This window comes from Nicotiana tomentosiformis, chromosome 6, assembly GCF_000390325.3.
Source record: "Nicotiana tomentosiformis chromosome 6, ASM39032v3, whole genome shotgun sequence".
Classification (NCBI taxonomy): domain Eukaryota; kingdom Viridiplantae; phylum Streptophyta; class Magnoliopsida; order Solanales; family Solanaceae; genus Nicotiana; species Nicotiana tomentosiformis.
Window position 1 is genome coordinate 21489249 of NC_090817.1, and position 15169 is coordinate 21504417.

Here is a 15169-nt window from a genome sequence, read left to right on the forward strand (position 1 = left end):
TATATTCTGAATCTTTATTAGTTAGAGGAACAAATTATTTTTCTTTCGTCTTCTGTTCAAGCTAAAAATGAGCTTTCAAGAATTATATTTGTAAAAACTATCTTAAGTAATCATTTAAATTGAAATTAAATTAAAATATAAATTATTTTTTATTCGCATTAATTATGAATCAAATATATTGTAATAATCAGCCCCTTTATAATATTAACAGCTTTAAGGATATTTTTGTCTTTTTAACAGAAAAAAGTTCTTACTAGCACTTGTTTACCAAACACTTCAACAACTTTTTTTAAGTTTCAGCACTTTTATCCAAACTGGTAACTGCTTATTTATAAAATAAGTTGCAACACTTAAAAGCTTGTAACTGCTTATTTATAAAATAAGTTGCAACACTTAAAAGCTACTTTTTTCCAGCTAATCCAAACGGACTCTATGTGTTTGAATAGAAGTACTAAAGTTGATACTAAATACTATTTTAATGTGTTTAGAAAAAAGAGAAAGTTCTTTACAAAGAGGACGGACATCGAAAACTGAACAAAGAGAAAGTTAGGGTTTTCGCTCAGGGGAAGGTATTTCAATCACAAAAGATATTAAGGCTAAAAGAGTGAAATTTTTGTTAACCCATAAGTGTTTATCAACTAAAGCTTTTTGGTTAGGCTGGCCAAATTTACGACTCTGGGCTGATTATTGAAAATGTAAGAGGGGGTGAATTAAAAATTATTCTTTCTTTTGTGAGGTAGTCGACTAACTTGAGTTCTAGTCGACTGATATTTTCGAAACTAAGTATAAGAAAGGAAATTACAGAAAGTAAATAACACAGAGTGTTTTTATACTGGTTCGAATTCAGAGTGAATCCTACGTCCAGTCCCCTTGAGTTGCAAGGGTGATCTCTTTTAGATATGAAGTGATTTAGTACATATGGGTTGATATTGTTATACACCAACAACCTTTTGATCACTTTGTTCTTTTTATACACCAACAACCTTTTGATCACTTTGTTCTTCTTTCTTATGGTTGATACAATGCCTTACCAGTGTTCTTTTCTCTCTCTCTCTTCTCTTCTTAGTTACACAAGAAATCTATGACAGACAATAGTGCTTGTTTGAAGTAAAACAAAGAGATTGATTTTGGTTTGATCAAAGTATGTGAATCCTTGGCATCTTCTGTAGAATATATATGGTGAGATGATTCTCATTCTTCATGGCGTGATAGTGAAATGATTGAGCAGCAACCCAAGAGAGTTGATTTTCAGAATCAATCAAGATGATTTCATTCCAGAAATAGAATGGACTTTTCCTTTTGTCGCTTCCTTGATTTCCTTTTCCTTGTGAGCCATTGGAGAGAATATTTTCAGAGGATCTTCTATACTGATTGATTGATGCCTTCCATAAATGCTCCATTTGAATATCCACGTGATTGATCTTCTATATTAATTGATTGATCATCTTATGCTGATTGATTTATGCCGTGCGTAAATGGTTGATTCGAATATCCAGTTTCCATAGAATGGGCGGTTACCGCTTGATTCTTGCCTCCTTGATTTGTTCTTCCAAAATTTCTGTTAGAGTCTTTTCTATTCTCATGACATCCTTTGGGATGGTTTTTCTGCAAGTAGAATTAAGTTATTGTCTACCATTAAAATTCAAATTTAACAATTATGACATGTAAACACTTCTTATACATACTTCTATCAAAAGCATAGAAAATGGTGTATAAGCTTATGCAAATGGCCTATTTATCTAAGGGGTCTTTACACAAAAAGCCAAGCGAATTCATTATTTACTTTTTTTGCCGATATACATAGATTATGTACATATTATATATGATTATATATACTATATTATATATCCTCCGACTATTTTTAGTTTAAGAAGTTGTGTGTGCGGCTATTTAAGTTAACTCTTCTTTATCTAAGCTTGGGTTAGACCAGATTTTTCACTATAAGATTTTCACATGGGGCCTAGTTTTGCATCACTCATTGAATTTGTACCCACTTTTTAAAAAAAAGTTTAACTGATGTCTGATTTTTTTGTTAACTTCATACATACATTTTTATCTTCTTCTAAGTCGTTGGTTTCTTCTTCATTGTGCTTAGGGTTTCTTCTTCTTCTTAGTTGCAAAATAAGTTCGTTAAATTTGTTATTGTTTCGATATTTTATTGATTGAGTTTGTTCTTTATAATATTTGAAAGTTATATTTCAAATTTGAGCTCATTTGAAATAGATTTGGATGTTGAATCGTATGTTGGATTGTTCAAATTCGAAAAACAAGTTTATGTTTCAGAACTTAAGGTTCGAAATCGGAAGTTGCATTAAAAAAATTAAATTACTTAAGATTCTAATTTCTAAAATTGCATTTGAAAGATAGAAAATTTTCAAATTTGATTTCTTAAGGTGCATTGAAGAGATTGAACTAATTAAGATTCGAATTTCTGAAATTGCATTTGAAAGATAGAAGAACTTCAAATTTGATTTCTGAAGTTGCAATAAAACCCAGTATAACACTAAATCATTTAGTTGTTTTCATGGATAGCGTCAGTGATAAGTTGGAAGGTTGAATAGAGGATAGGTAGAATAGTCCCACAATGTATGAATACTGAGATCTGACTCTGGAGTCAAAAGAGTCAATTGTACATATTGTTGGTTAAATAAAATTTTCAGTTTAGCCAAAAATAAAAAGACTGAACTACTTCACATCCTAGCGGGTACACTTTGCAAACTTTTGTGAAATGCGGGTATAACTTCAATGATAGTCCCAAAAGTGGGTATATATGAAAATGCCCCTTTTCCACTTAGGTCAACCCATTGATTGGGTTGTATATGTCATTGGGCCATAATTCCAGTGTCCACCCTTCCATTTGTAGATCTTGGCCCAATTTCTAAGAACCTCAGAAAATCTCCAACTAAAATTTTGTCCCTCAATTGAGTGGCTAAGACCATATCTTGGCCACCCAACACCTCTACTTTCTGCGGGAATGTAGAATGACGTACAAAGATGGAGATTCCATTAATAATGCCATGAGAAAGTTTCCTTATCCGCACATTGAACACATACTTCCTTAATATTCAACAAATAAATTAGGATAGATTATGCAGTCAACTTCAGTTACACCATGGCACACTTGTTACTATTACATTCCTAAGCATTTTCCCTCCAATCATTCCCTTCATTTCCACAAGAAACCACTTGTTTTTCCCTCAAATTTTTCACACATTCCCACCCGCTGCACAAACAATTCCTTTGTCCTCAGTTCTACGCACAATTGTTACCAAGAACAAGAAAAGCACAAGAACAATTCAGACCCAGATAGACTGAACAATATATTTTGGCAAGAATTCTATCCTTCTGTTGAAAACGAGAAACCCCATCAAAGAAAAGATAGTGAGGAGCAAGAAACTGCAGTGATCACTCGTTCAAGCATTAGAACAAACAGCTGGTGGGCACGTTTTAAAGCTGCATTGGGGCAGAGGATTAACGTGGAGGGAATTGCTTGTTTTACAGGGATTCTCTATAAAAACAAGAACTTGGCAATCCCACATGTGTTTGTGCCAGATATAAGGTATATTGATTGGGCTGAGCTGAAGAAAAGAGGATTTCAAGGTGTAGTTTTTGACAAGGACAATACTATTACTGTTCCTTATTCTTTGAACCTGTGGTCTCCTCTTGCTTCATCCATAGAACAGTGTAAATCTTTGTTTGGTGATAATATTGCAGTTTTCAGCAACTCTGCAGGTAATCTTATTAGGAATTGTGATTGGTATTGTGGGTTTTGTTGTAACTTTAAAGGTGTTTTTTTTTCTCTCTGCAGAACTAAGTGTTTGATGATTTGGGAATTTGTAGGACTAGATGAATATGACCCTGATGGTAGGAAAGCTCGAATTCTCGAACGTGCAATTGGAATTAAAGTCATTAGACACAGTAAGTTGTGTTCTATGCATATGCTATTTGGTACAACCTGCATCGATTTTTGTGTGACAGTGTTTGGCTAGAACGGAGTTTAAGATTGTTATTGTATCTTACGTGTTATATTACTGATATTGGAAGAAAATATTGAAGTAATGGTTAAAATTTGGTTTAACAGAGAAAACATCACATCAAAGTTTAGTGAGGAGTTAAATGAATTTGAATTCTTGAAAATTATGAAAATTGTATAGTACAACACTGTTAGCTGAACAGGGTCAAATATGTGTGCAATATGAACTCTGAGGGGGAGTACAGAATCTCAAATCTCTTACTATGTCCATCCCAATTTATGAGATGATGTTTGACATAACACAAAATTTATGAAAAAAGAACTACATTTGAAACTTGTGGTCTAAAACAACTCATTAAGAGTAATATGGAGTTTAAAGTTGAATTAATTCTAAATACAGAAAGACATTCTTTTTTGGGCTGACTAAAAGGGAACTACATAAATTGGGACCGAGAGAGTATTTACTATGGTACCCTTTGAATAGTAATTCCAGTTACCTGTCATGTTTTCTTGTCACTTACCCCAGCCTTGAGTTAATGCAATTAGTATCTGCTGATTCCTTTAACACTAAAATATAGGGGTGAAGAAGCCAGCTGGAACAGCTGAAGAAATTGAAAGGCAATTTGGTTGTAAATCCTCAAGACTTATTATGGTAGATGTGGTTCTTCATTTTTGTTTTCCTTTTGTAATTTTTTTCTCCTTTTCCTCATTTTGCGTCCTTTGCAGGTAGGCGATCGGCCTTTCACCGATATCGTTTATGGAAACAGAAATGGCTTTCTTACTATTTTGACAGCACCATTAAGTCTCTCACAGGAGCCACTTATTGTGCAGCAGGTTTGCCTTCTCTTAGTCATCTCTTAGTTAAATCCTTGGAACTGAGTGTAAATTTGGCACCTTTGTCACAATGAACTAGTAGCACTCTCAACTAAAGATGAAGTTGTAGTAAAATCCAATTTTCTGATGCTTAAAACGGTTTTAGCATCTTGCTGATAAGCCTGTTTGATATACTCATGGAATAGAATTGTAATGTACGCTGAATGAAGGAAAAACTAACAAGAGAATTTCTTCTTAATCTGGACCAATACCTTCACGGCTTTACATCCTTTCTTTTTGGTCCTTGCATTTTAAGCTTTAAATTTTGTTGGAAAGTAGCTAATTTTATAAGCAAAACATTTGCAGGTGCGGGTACTTGAAATGGCCCTTGTGAACAGATGGTCTAGGAAAGGGATAAAACCAATAAGTCACAAGCTTCTTCCTGATTGTCGGCAATGTGTAAAGAACGAACTACTTTAGTCTTTAGGAAATTTTTATTTTCTTTTTTTGGGGAAGGGAGAAAATATATACTATCTATTATACAGAGTAGTCCATGTTTGATATTTTGGCTGTGCATAGGAGTACCAACAACAGCAACATGATTCAAAAGCCTGCCTTTGGAATCTGCAAGAAGGGAAAGTGCATATTTAGGCATTTGTTTTAAGTGCATATTTAGGCATTTGTTCGATTGATCATATCCTAACAAAGTGTACAAGAATATTCTGAAGTGCATATTTAGGCATTTGTTTGACTGAATCATATCCTAGCAAAGTGTACAAAGAATCTTACTCCTACCCCTTGGCTTCTGGTGCTGGAATGTGAAGATAAATTTGATATTAGCCAAATGGGATTGTCTTTTCCACTTTTTTACCTGGTGTTCGGTATCTAATTGGGTACCAACTAATGAAATTGTTGAGAAACATGATATCAACGTTTATTTATTCAACTTCATTGTTGACTCAAAACGAATCAGCTATGGTACTAAAGGGAGAATGCATAATTAACCCCTCCTTACCATGTCTTCTTTTGCAATTACACACCTAATTATCATCTTATTTGCTGATATGGCACAGAAAGTCTTGTAACTCAACTTGAGTTGTTGTGAAGAGTAAAATACAAGACAAAAGATACAACTTAGGGCTAGAAAATATCATATTTTCAACCAAACATGTCTCATTTCTCCAACCCCATCTAACACGCTCCCTACTTCGTTTTATGGTGCATTTAAGTTTAATCCGACTACTATAATTTTGGATTTCTGTTAAAGGGTTCAAAAAAGAAAAGGTTTGAAAAATAAAAAAGACTATGGCCAAAGGGAATTGAACCAGCAACCTAACAAAGGTTTTGAAACCCCTTGACCACTAAGCTCTACTTTTAGGATGTGTTAAAGTGATTCAAAATATAATATATACAAGTACAAAATGAATTTTGACTTACATGTACAATGTTTTCGCCCCCTAAATCCGGAACATAAACTCATGTTCTCACGATCAAACTAAGTATTTTGTATACATATTTTCTAAAACTAATCTAAACTTGGTTGAATGGTGCACTTGGTTAAAGATTAAGTTATTTATCTAAAAGAATAGGGATTGATTCTCACTTACCACATTTTTTAACTCTTCCTTTTTAGTGATGCACATGTTTTGAAAATTCTAAATACGCCCCAGCTTCCATGGCAAGCAATGGCATTATATATCTTCTTTTTTTTGTCTATCCGTAACTTGTGATTTTTTGTGCAATGATTGAAACTGGAAAGGATCTGCAATGATATTTTCTTTTTCTTTTGGTCTTTCATCTGTAATTTAATTTTTTTCACCAAACAGGGACACATGTATCAAATTGACATAAATGTTCAGAGAAGACTAGTTAGACTTCTATAATAATGATACCCCAAGTACCAGAACAAAGGAGGTAAATGTAAATCATTAAATATCACCTAGATGACAAACCTACCACTTGGCTTGTTTTTTATGGGCAATTATGCCGATGGAAATGGGGCCTCCATTATATTAATGATGGTCTCAGTTTTTTCTTTTTTACTATTTCACCAAATTCTCTTCCATTCATTTTTAATTGTCCACTTTTTACTTTGCATAATGAGTAGTGAGTGATAAAGGTAAAACAAAAAATATCGTATTTTTCTTAATTTGCTAAAATAAACAAGTATAATAGACAAATATAAATGAAAGAAAATAGTACTTGTTAAATCTTATTCATATAAGGAACCCTTCATATAATGTTGGTTTCATTTCTTCCCCTATATACTGCTAAAGGTTGAGTAGAGATCCTCATGTACATGAGTGTACATCCTTACAACTTAGGCTGCAAAGGGTAAGGCTGCTCAAGCCATTGTCTTGGGCCCCAAATTCTAGAGGGCCCCAAAAATATTATACTATATTATTATGTATTATATATCTTATCTAATTACTCTTAAGAGATCAAATTTTAATATTTGTTTATTTGGTTAAGAACGTACAAATCAGTGAGTAAAGAGCGATAAATCTCCGTCTTGTTAGTACCATATTTATTTTCCTCTTCCGTTTTAATTTTTCCTCCTTTCTTTTACATGACTTTGAGATTTCTCTTTCCAATTTCAAACTTTGTTTCTTTGACTTAACTACTTTCTCATATTTAATTGACTCATTGATTAGAACAGAAGCTCTTTTATGTCTAGCTGTTACATGAATTTTGTGAAATAGGCCTCTTAATACAAATTGACTTTAGGCCACCAACTTCGTTGAGCCGCCGCTGCCTGCAATATCCATATAAACCTAGCTAGTATAGTGGTACTCCAACCACAATTGAATTTGAAGGTAAACCAATTTTTTTCTCGATACCGAAGCCAACAGTCAAAGGTGTCTTTAACACAAGACTAACACAGAACTAGGAGTGTGTATGGTGTTTATTTGCTTGAATCTTTATATATATATAATAGATGTTGAAATTATTTTTTTTGTGTGTTTACTTCTTTATATTTTAAATATTTTTAGTGAAAATTGTTACTTTACCACATAGAAAGGAAATTTGAAAGCTCGAACCGCCAATGTAGGGACGATAGTTGTGCTGTCTCATTTACTACTTCTGCAATTCACCATATGCTGCTTCACCTAGTTGTCTGTCAGGGCAATTAAGCCTCATATTTCATGGCTACTATTGTTTATACTGTACCATGCTTTCCAAGTGTCACATTTTTTGCTGAACTTCTTGTATCAGTGTGCAGATTCTTAAATATCAAAATAGAAATGTGATAATTTGAAGTACTAATATTGAATTATAAACATATCTACTAATACTGTCGGCAGCAGTATAATGACAGTTTGAAACATCCATTAACAGCTCTAACAACCTTCATTAATCACTTTCTAAGAACTACTACTGTTCTCAAGCATCTTTAGACATTGGACAACACATTCCGGGACATGTAAAACTCCATTGGAAGTGGCTATTTTCATAAACTAGTTATCGACTTTCTTAGATCACTTTATATCATGCTTAATCGTGAAAATAGCATGGACTAGTTAGTTTTTGGACTGGTAATTAAAAAATAGTCAACGTTTGCAAAGTCATTAAAAAATAGCCTTTATTTTACTGAAACACGGAAAGTTTCAGCATAATATGCAGAAGTATGGAGCTCCTGCGTATAAACTTCCAGCATATTACATAAAGTTCTAGTATAATATGCTGGATTAAGGAGTTTCTGCATATAAACTTCCAGCATATTATGTTGGAACTCCTGCACGTTATGAAATTCCAACACATTATGCTGGAATCTCATATGTAAAAAATTTGAACTTCAGCATATTATACTGAAATTTTTCCGGATTATTAAGCGTGTTTTTGTTCAGATTTTATCTTTATATGAAAAAATGACTAAAATTCGATTACTTTTGAAATCGTGACTATTTTTCATTTACCGGTTGCAAATCTAACTATTTCTAATTTTTTCCCTGCTTATTCATCAACTCTAAGAACGGCCACGGGCCATTTGAGTAAGAAAACCAGCACAACTGCAAGAAAAAGGACTAGACCTTGGATCCTGTGGCGGAGACACCTGGTGTTATCTGACAATGTCACTGAAAATATTCACTTAACATATAGATAAATATATTAATTTACAAAAAAAAGCATTTACATAAATAATAGATTGACACCACTTGAGCATAATGCAAAATAAACATTAATCTGGGACAACAAGTAGAGCTTTAGAACCTACTACAAGACTACAGCTCCAACTTCAAACTCACATACAAGTAGAAGTGTGATAATAAATCGACACCGCGTTTACAAAATTCTACTTCTGCCATTGTTTAAATGAAATTGTTAATTGTGCAATATTTCACACTCTGAAATCAATATATAAAGAGGCAATTTTATACTAGCCATTATTATGATTTGACCTTCATTACATATGATAAGGTTTATGAACTTTTGAATAGGTCTAAAAGAAAGTGCTTCAGAAAGACCAAAAATGCTAATAGTTTCTTTATTGAAATGAAAAAGACAAGAAAGTTTTCATCACTTTTTACACGAGAAAAACACACAAAAAATAAAATAAAATAAATAAAGCACAGGAGGGAGGAAATGACACTGAAAGAACCAACTTTTCTCAGGCCAGCAACCAGTTCCTTCTACTCATTTCCTTTTTCAACAATATCTCGTTTCTTTCTGTGTTTCATCTGCATTAGACAATTGACACAGAGTAACAAAATGCTTAGGCCCTTTGGTAAACTAGCTCCATTTGGCTTTTTTTTTTGATTCCCTTATCCCTTGATTCCTCTTTGATCTCCCTTTTTTTTTTTTTTTTGGAGTTATTGCTCCTTCGGTGACTCAAACCCACAATCCGAGGTTGTAGGTAGGGTTGCTGACCATCTAAGCAACCCCCTCTTGTCCCATTAGGCCATTTTCGAGCGACCTTTTGGTAAACTAGCTCCTTATAGAGTAAGCAAAAACCTGATGAAACTGGATGTAGGTATATTAATATCTGCGAATAAAGAATCCAGTAATACAATCTAACTAGAAAATAACTGATAATCTAGAAATGTATTACAATTAGATTGCTTATAAGATAATTACATGTAAATCTCTACGATAAGTATTTAATTAATAATCTAGTAAAAATGATAACTAACTTCCTAGTAGAGGTTAAACTATACATTGATTGTATAAAAAAATTCTATATGTTGATAGTTCATATAACCTAGCTGCCTTTTTTTTTTCCGGGGAAAGAGCAGATCTAACTTTTTTTTCTTAAGACATTATACTTCTGGACACTGAATTAGTAGTCACATTCATAAGTAGTGCGTCTAACATGGGCACATATTACCAACATATCAATAAAATATTACAAGCAATTTATCATATGATTTTCCATAATTCCATAACTGAAGACATGGAACATATTTTGATTTGTCAGGGTAAATACTTATACAGACCTCTATCCCTATATAACACTTCACTATAAAAGCCAAACTTTTTCCGGAACCAATTTTCATGTTATGTTATAATATATGTTCTCCATAACAACACTTCGCTATAATATCCAAAAATATTCGGAACACACGAGGCTGTTATAGAGAGGTTTGACTGTACTTGGATATATATATGTGTAGAGCTATGGAGTATACTCTCCATGTACAGCACAGTGAGATTTAAATGGCAATTTAAATGCACCTGCAGCGTACACAACTAACCACATACTCTTTCACCTGCTTATATTAACTTCTATATGTCATTACTCTTTATATATGCAGCTCCTTTCTTTTGTCAATTCCCATCACTTAACTCTTTCACCTTCTCTCTTTATCCACTCTCCTTTCTTTTTTTCTCTAAGTCACTCTACTTTGAAAGCAAACAAAGATGGGGAAGGAGGGAAGAAAGCAGACTTCTCTAATTCTGTGGGCTGCCTTTGCTGCTTTGCTTGCACAGAATTTGGTCATTCCTGTTACGTCTACAGCTTCTTTTGAAGAACAAAAGACTTATTACTCTCCTGATCCAAATGCCGGAAGTCCCCCAACAGGTCTCTTCTCACATCTTTAATTTAAATAGCCGGTCAGATTCACTGTTTATTTTTTCTAGCCGGTATATATAGATTATACACAGTTATATACATTAATTATACATATATTATATATCCGCCGTTTAAGTTTAAGAGATTACGTGGACGGCTTTTGGATTAATTATTCTTAATTTATCCTATATAGTTTCATAGTCTTCTTGTTACTAGCTATTTTAAAGTTAAGTTGACAAAAGCTAATATGTTTTCTTTAACTACTTTATGAACCTAGAATGGGCTGATTTGCTAGTTGTAGCAGAAATTATAAAAGGCAAGATAGCTAATAAAGAAACCAACACATATGTACATAATAGAATATGTTTGCTAAACCAACATCTTTTCCAAGTCTTCCCAAATTTGGAGACATGAGCATTTATTCAAAGATTATTTTGAATGATTTTGTACACTACAGTGTAAGACCACCTAAAAGATAACTATAGTTACGTAACATGAAAATAAGACAAATTTTTTGTTATAATAGGTTAAAATCAGTGTAAAAACTCTTTACATTATTGTCGGTGTATATATATTAACTCCTCTTTATATATACCATTTTGCACTCACAGCATATTTTTATGATTAACAGGTTCTCACACACCTCCATCACATTCAGGAGGTGGCCATGGAACACCGTCGCATGGAAGCGGTAGCCACGGAGGAACACCACCTGCGAACTGTGGTAACCCCGCCCCTAGTGGCGGGCATCACCACAACCCTACTCCATCGCCTCCTTCAGGAGGCCATGGAGGTGGTGGTTACTATCCCTCCCCTCCATCTCATGGTGGAAGCCCTCCAAGTACTCCTAGTACCCCCAGTACACCATCCACCCCCTCCACACCTACTATTGTAACCCCACCTACACCTCCTACAATAGACCCTGGCACTCCAAGTACTCCAGGGGGTGGTTACTATGGTGGAAGTCCTCCAAGTATTCCTACCCCTAGTATTACACCCCCTACCCCTTCTACACCTATCATTGAAACACCACCAACTACTCCTACCATTGATCCAGGTACTCCAAGTGCTCCAGGGGTCTTTCCAATTGACCCCAACTCACCACCTTTTACATGCGAGTAAGTCAAATGAAAATTATTCTTTGTTTCATTTTATATGGCAGCATTTGACTAGACATACAATTTAAGAAAGAGAATTTTTTAACGTATATCTAAAGTACCTAATGAGAACTTGTAATCTTAAACATATCATGACATTTATACAATTATACCAGCATATATATCATTAACGGTGAAGGTGTGATTCTGTTTAGAAAAGACTAGGAAAAGCGCATCATATGAACGGAACAGAGGCAGTATAAACTTTTGCACTTTTAACTACAATATGAGTGGCATGTCCTAACATGAAATGTTATGAACTGCAGCTACTGGAGGACTCACCCAACACTGATATGGGGCATACTCGGCTGGTGGGGAAGTGTAGGCAATGCATTTGGTGTGGCTAGTGTTCCAGCTTTGGGAGCAAACATGAACTTACTGCAAGCACTTTCAAACACTCGCCCAGATGGCTTAGGGGAGCTTTACAGAGAAGGAACAGCTTCTTTATTGAACTCCATGGTTAGCAGGAGGTTCACCTACACTACAAACCAAGTCAAGAATAGTTTTGTCACAGCACTCAACTCAGATAAATCTGCAGCAGCTCAGGCACAGCTGTTCAAGTTAGCTAACGAGGGTCGACTCAAGCCCAGAGCTTGAGAAGTTCATGATTTCATTCAAAGTCACTTTGATCAGTTCTTGCTATGTCCAGTTTCATAGTATTATCCTGTGTGTTTAATTACTTAGGATTGAATACTAGTAATGTTTTTCCTCTATGCTTTTGTATCTTACAACATTAAGAGGATACCAACTTTCTGTTTTATCAGTTATTAGTCAAATGTATGACTTTGTTGTTGTAGGCTACATGAGTGAATGCCACGTTCCAATTTCAGAAATATTACTTTTTCTTCTTTAAATTAAAGAACTCAGGATCTTCTTGATGCATTGAGTTCATTAATATAGATAGCTACACACATTTACATATCTACTGAATTTTCAATGCTACACTTTGAAAGCTGATGTATCTCTCTGTATTATCAGCTCCAAGTTCGAGATAATAAGTCCAAAGTCATACTATAAGTCTATGTTTTCAGCCTATTTGTCTAGATCTTTGGGTAATACATGATCAGAGTGAATGAATGTATTCATCAACCACCTACACTGTACAGTCTTAATTAAAAGTACAGACTATAACAACTCAAGCATATTCCACAATATATGACTGCTTCCACAAGGTAGATTGCTTATCCTCATATGCTAGATATCATCCCCCCCCCCCCCCCCCCCAAAAAAAATATGCAATAAAAAAGCTTAGGATGGTGATATGATGTTTAAGTAGACGAAAACATGAAGATAGGCTATGTATGGCTAAACATCACAGGCAAATCACTACAAAGAAACATTTCCTAGCATAGATTTATGTTTGCGCGCAGTTGATTCGTTAAAAAGAACACTAGTTCTTATGTTTACATTGTATTCTTGTATGGATTAAGCAACAACAATTAAAGTCGCAAGAAAATTTGAGGAAAACAAACTGCAATAAAATTTTAAGTTTGGAATCTGACTCCCTCCTTATTATCCAAATGATAAAGGGAGAGATTAGATGGTCATGGCAAATTCAAGAGGATTATATATCATTTAAGTCCAAGACATGAACGTGGAAGGTCAATTTCAATTCCTTCATACATTTAAGGAGCAATATTCCAGCTGATCTCTTGGCTAATTTAACAGAAAATTCTAAAAGAAACTCATTCTTCACTGAGGCTATAAACTTGCCTCTACAGCTTATATCCATCCACTTAGAAATTAGTAGCAATTTAGCTAATTATTGCCATGATACTAAGACAGACAAAATAAGGAATTAGCTTTTGCCAATTTAAAAAAGATTTTACGAAATAGTAAATTGCCACGAAATTTAAGCAACTTCTCAACCTCTACTTTTCCTACTTGACCTGCTAGTACTTTCACCATCGCGAAACACTTCCCATCATGTCTTGCCCAACTGTTGCATCAAATCAAAATGCATCTATGTCGCACCTGAACCAATAAAATATTACCGACTCTAAGCCTCTTCGAAGATCATCTTTCTTGAGCCATCACATTATAAATGCCCATTCGCAACCACAATTACTATACAATCACTTACTCTTCTTGAGTCCGAATTCATTGACAAGACATGAGAATTTAATTTTTCCTACAATTTAACAACGTGAAAGATCCTTCAATACACTCACAACTCGAAACTATACGTCAAATCAAGACAGAAATCAAGTACCCAATAGTAAATTCTTGAGTCATAAGCAAACTTTATTCGTCACATTCAACCCATCTGAACACATCTCGCAGTCACATCATACTTACCATATAGCCATTCAATCGCTCATCGAGCCATAAATCCTACTCGTGGGGATATTATCGGATATAGGGGTCCATATGTACAAGTTCTCATAATCAAAACTACCGAGCCTAAGATGCGGTCTAACCCTGACCTCAAGTCCTCCAGACTGGCCCATCAACAAAACACAAACTCGAACCTCATTCATAGAATCACAAGTTGGCGATTCACAGCTGATACCGAGCGCTCATATGCGCATACGAAATGCGTTGAAAGAATTCAAAGAGTTATGTTTCAAGCTGAATCAATTCCGCATAATAGAATACAAGAAGTGAAATTTTTCTAAGGGTTTCGCAGTCTCTCGAAGATAAGTACAGACGTCTATGTACCGATCCGCAAGACTCTACTAAACCCGCTCATGACTCGTGAGACCTATGTTACCTAGAGCTCTGATACCAACTTATCACAACCCAAAATCTTACCCGTCGTGATGGCGCCTATCTCACTACTAGGCAAGCCGACAATCCCAATAAACCACCATATCTTTTAAGTTTGAAAACATAATATCAAAATTTAGCAGAAGAAAAACTCACAAATACATATATAAACACTCCCAAAACCCGGTGTCACTGAGTGCATGAGCATCTAATATGAATACAAGTCTGAAAAATACGGCCCATGATAGTATAAGACCAAACACAGTAAATAAGGAGATATGGAAGGAGAGGCAAGGTCTGCAAAACACGGCAGCTATCTCTGAATCTCCAGAAAATCAACTGTGCCAAAGAATCCAACACCAACTATGTTCGGGTACACCTGGATCTGCACACGAAGTGCAAGATGTAGTATGAGTACAACTAACTTAGCAAGTAACAATAATAAATAAGGAACTGAAGATAGTGACGAGCTACGCAGTTGTAGTTCACTTTCAGTAATTTCAGCAA

General features: G+C 34.6%; 2 protein-coding genes and 1 long non-coding RNA gene across 6 annotated transcripts; 2 read left to right on the forward strand and 1 right to left on the reverse strand.

The window, feature by feature from the left end:
* Positions 1-2900: 2900 nt before the first annotated feature.
* Positions 2901-5542, forward strand: LOC104094088 (phosphatidylglycerophosphate phosphatase 1, chloroplastic/mitochondrial-like). Of its 4 annotated transcripts, none has more exons than XM_009599950.4 (5): positions 2904-3732; positions 3841-3918; positions 4552-4625; positions 4700-4807; positions 5153-5542. In XM_009599950.4, exons 1-5 carry the CDS (start codon positions 3090-3092, stop codon positions 5264-5266), a joined length of 1017 nt encoding a protein of 338 aa, XP_009598245.1. In that variant the 5' UTR covers positions 2904-3089; the 3' UTR covers positions 5267-5542. The 4 variants fall into 4 exon arrangements, with proteins under 4 accessions (XP_009598259.1, XP_070033271.1, XP_009598245.1 ...); XM_018770031.3 differs by having other exon boundaries at positions 4704-4807; XM_009599964.4 differs by lacking the exon at positions 4552-4625 and having other exon boundaries at positions 2901-3732; positions 5153-5197.
* Positions 5024-6742, reverse strand: LOC117276284 (uncharacterized). Its single transcript, XR_004506538.2, has 2 exons — positions 6394-6742; positions 5024-5410 (listed from the first exon to the last, which is right to left on the reverse strand). It is a non-coding gene; the product is annotated as an uncharacterized lncRNA (long non-coding RNA).
* Positions 6743-10534: 3792 nt separating this feature from the next.
* Positions 10535-12786, forward strand: LOC104094106 (protodermal factor 1-like). The gene is made up of 3 exons (XM_009599971.4): positions 10535-10805; positions 11428-11914; positions 12220-12786. Exons 1-3 carry the CDS (start codon positions 10646-10648, stop codon positions 12548-12550), a joined length of 978 nt encoding a protein of 325 aa, XP_009598266.1. The 5' UTR covers positions 10535-10645; the 3' UTR covers positions 12551-12786.
* Positions 12787-15169: the final 2383 nt, after the last annotated feature.

What these genes read in the sequence shown, in the direction of transcription:
- LOC104094088 (XM_009599950.4), top strand. Translation starts at nt 3,090, where the DNA reads ATGCAGTCAACTTCAGTTACACCATGGCACACTTGTTACTATTACATT. An exon ending in AGTTTTCAGCAACTCTGCAG is followed by an intron (nt 3,733 to 3,840) that starts GTAATCTTATTA and finishes GGGAATTTGTAG; the next exon opens with GACTAGATGAATATGACCCT. An exon ending in AATTAAAGTCATTAGACACA is followed by an intron (nt 3,919 to 4,551) that starts GTAAGTTGTGTT and finishes ACTAAAATATAG; the next exon opens with GGGTGAAGAAGCCAGCTGGA.
- LOC104094106 (XM_009599971.4), top strand. Translation starts at nt 10,646, where the DNA reads ATGGGGAAGGAGGGAAGAAAGCAGACTTCTCTAATTCTGTGGGCTGCC. An exon ending in TGCCGGAAGTCCCCCAACAG is followed by an intron (nt 10,806 to 11,427) that starts GTCTCTTCTCAC and finishes TATGATTAACAG; the next exon opens with GTTCTCACACACCTCCATCA. An exon ending in TCACCACCTTTTACATGCGA is followed by an intron (nt 11,915 to 12,219) that starts GTAAGTCAAATG and finishes TATGAACTGCAG; the next exon opens with CTACTGGAGGACTCACCCAA.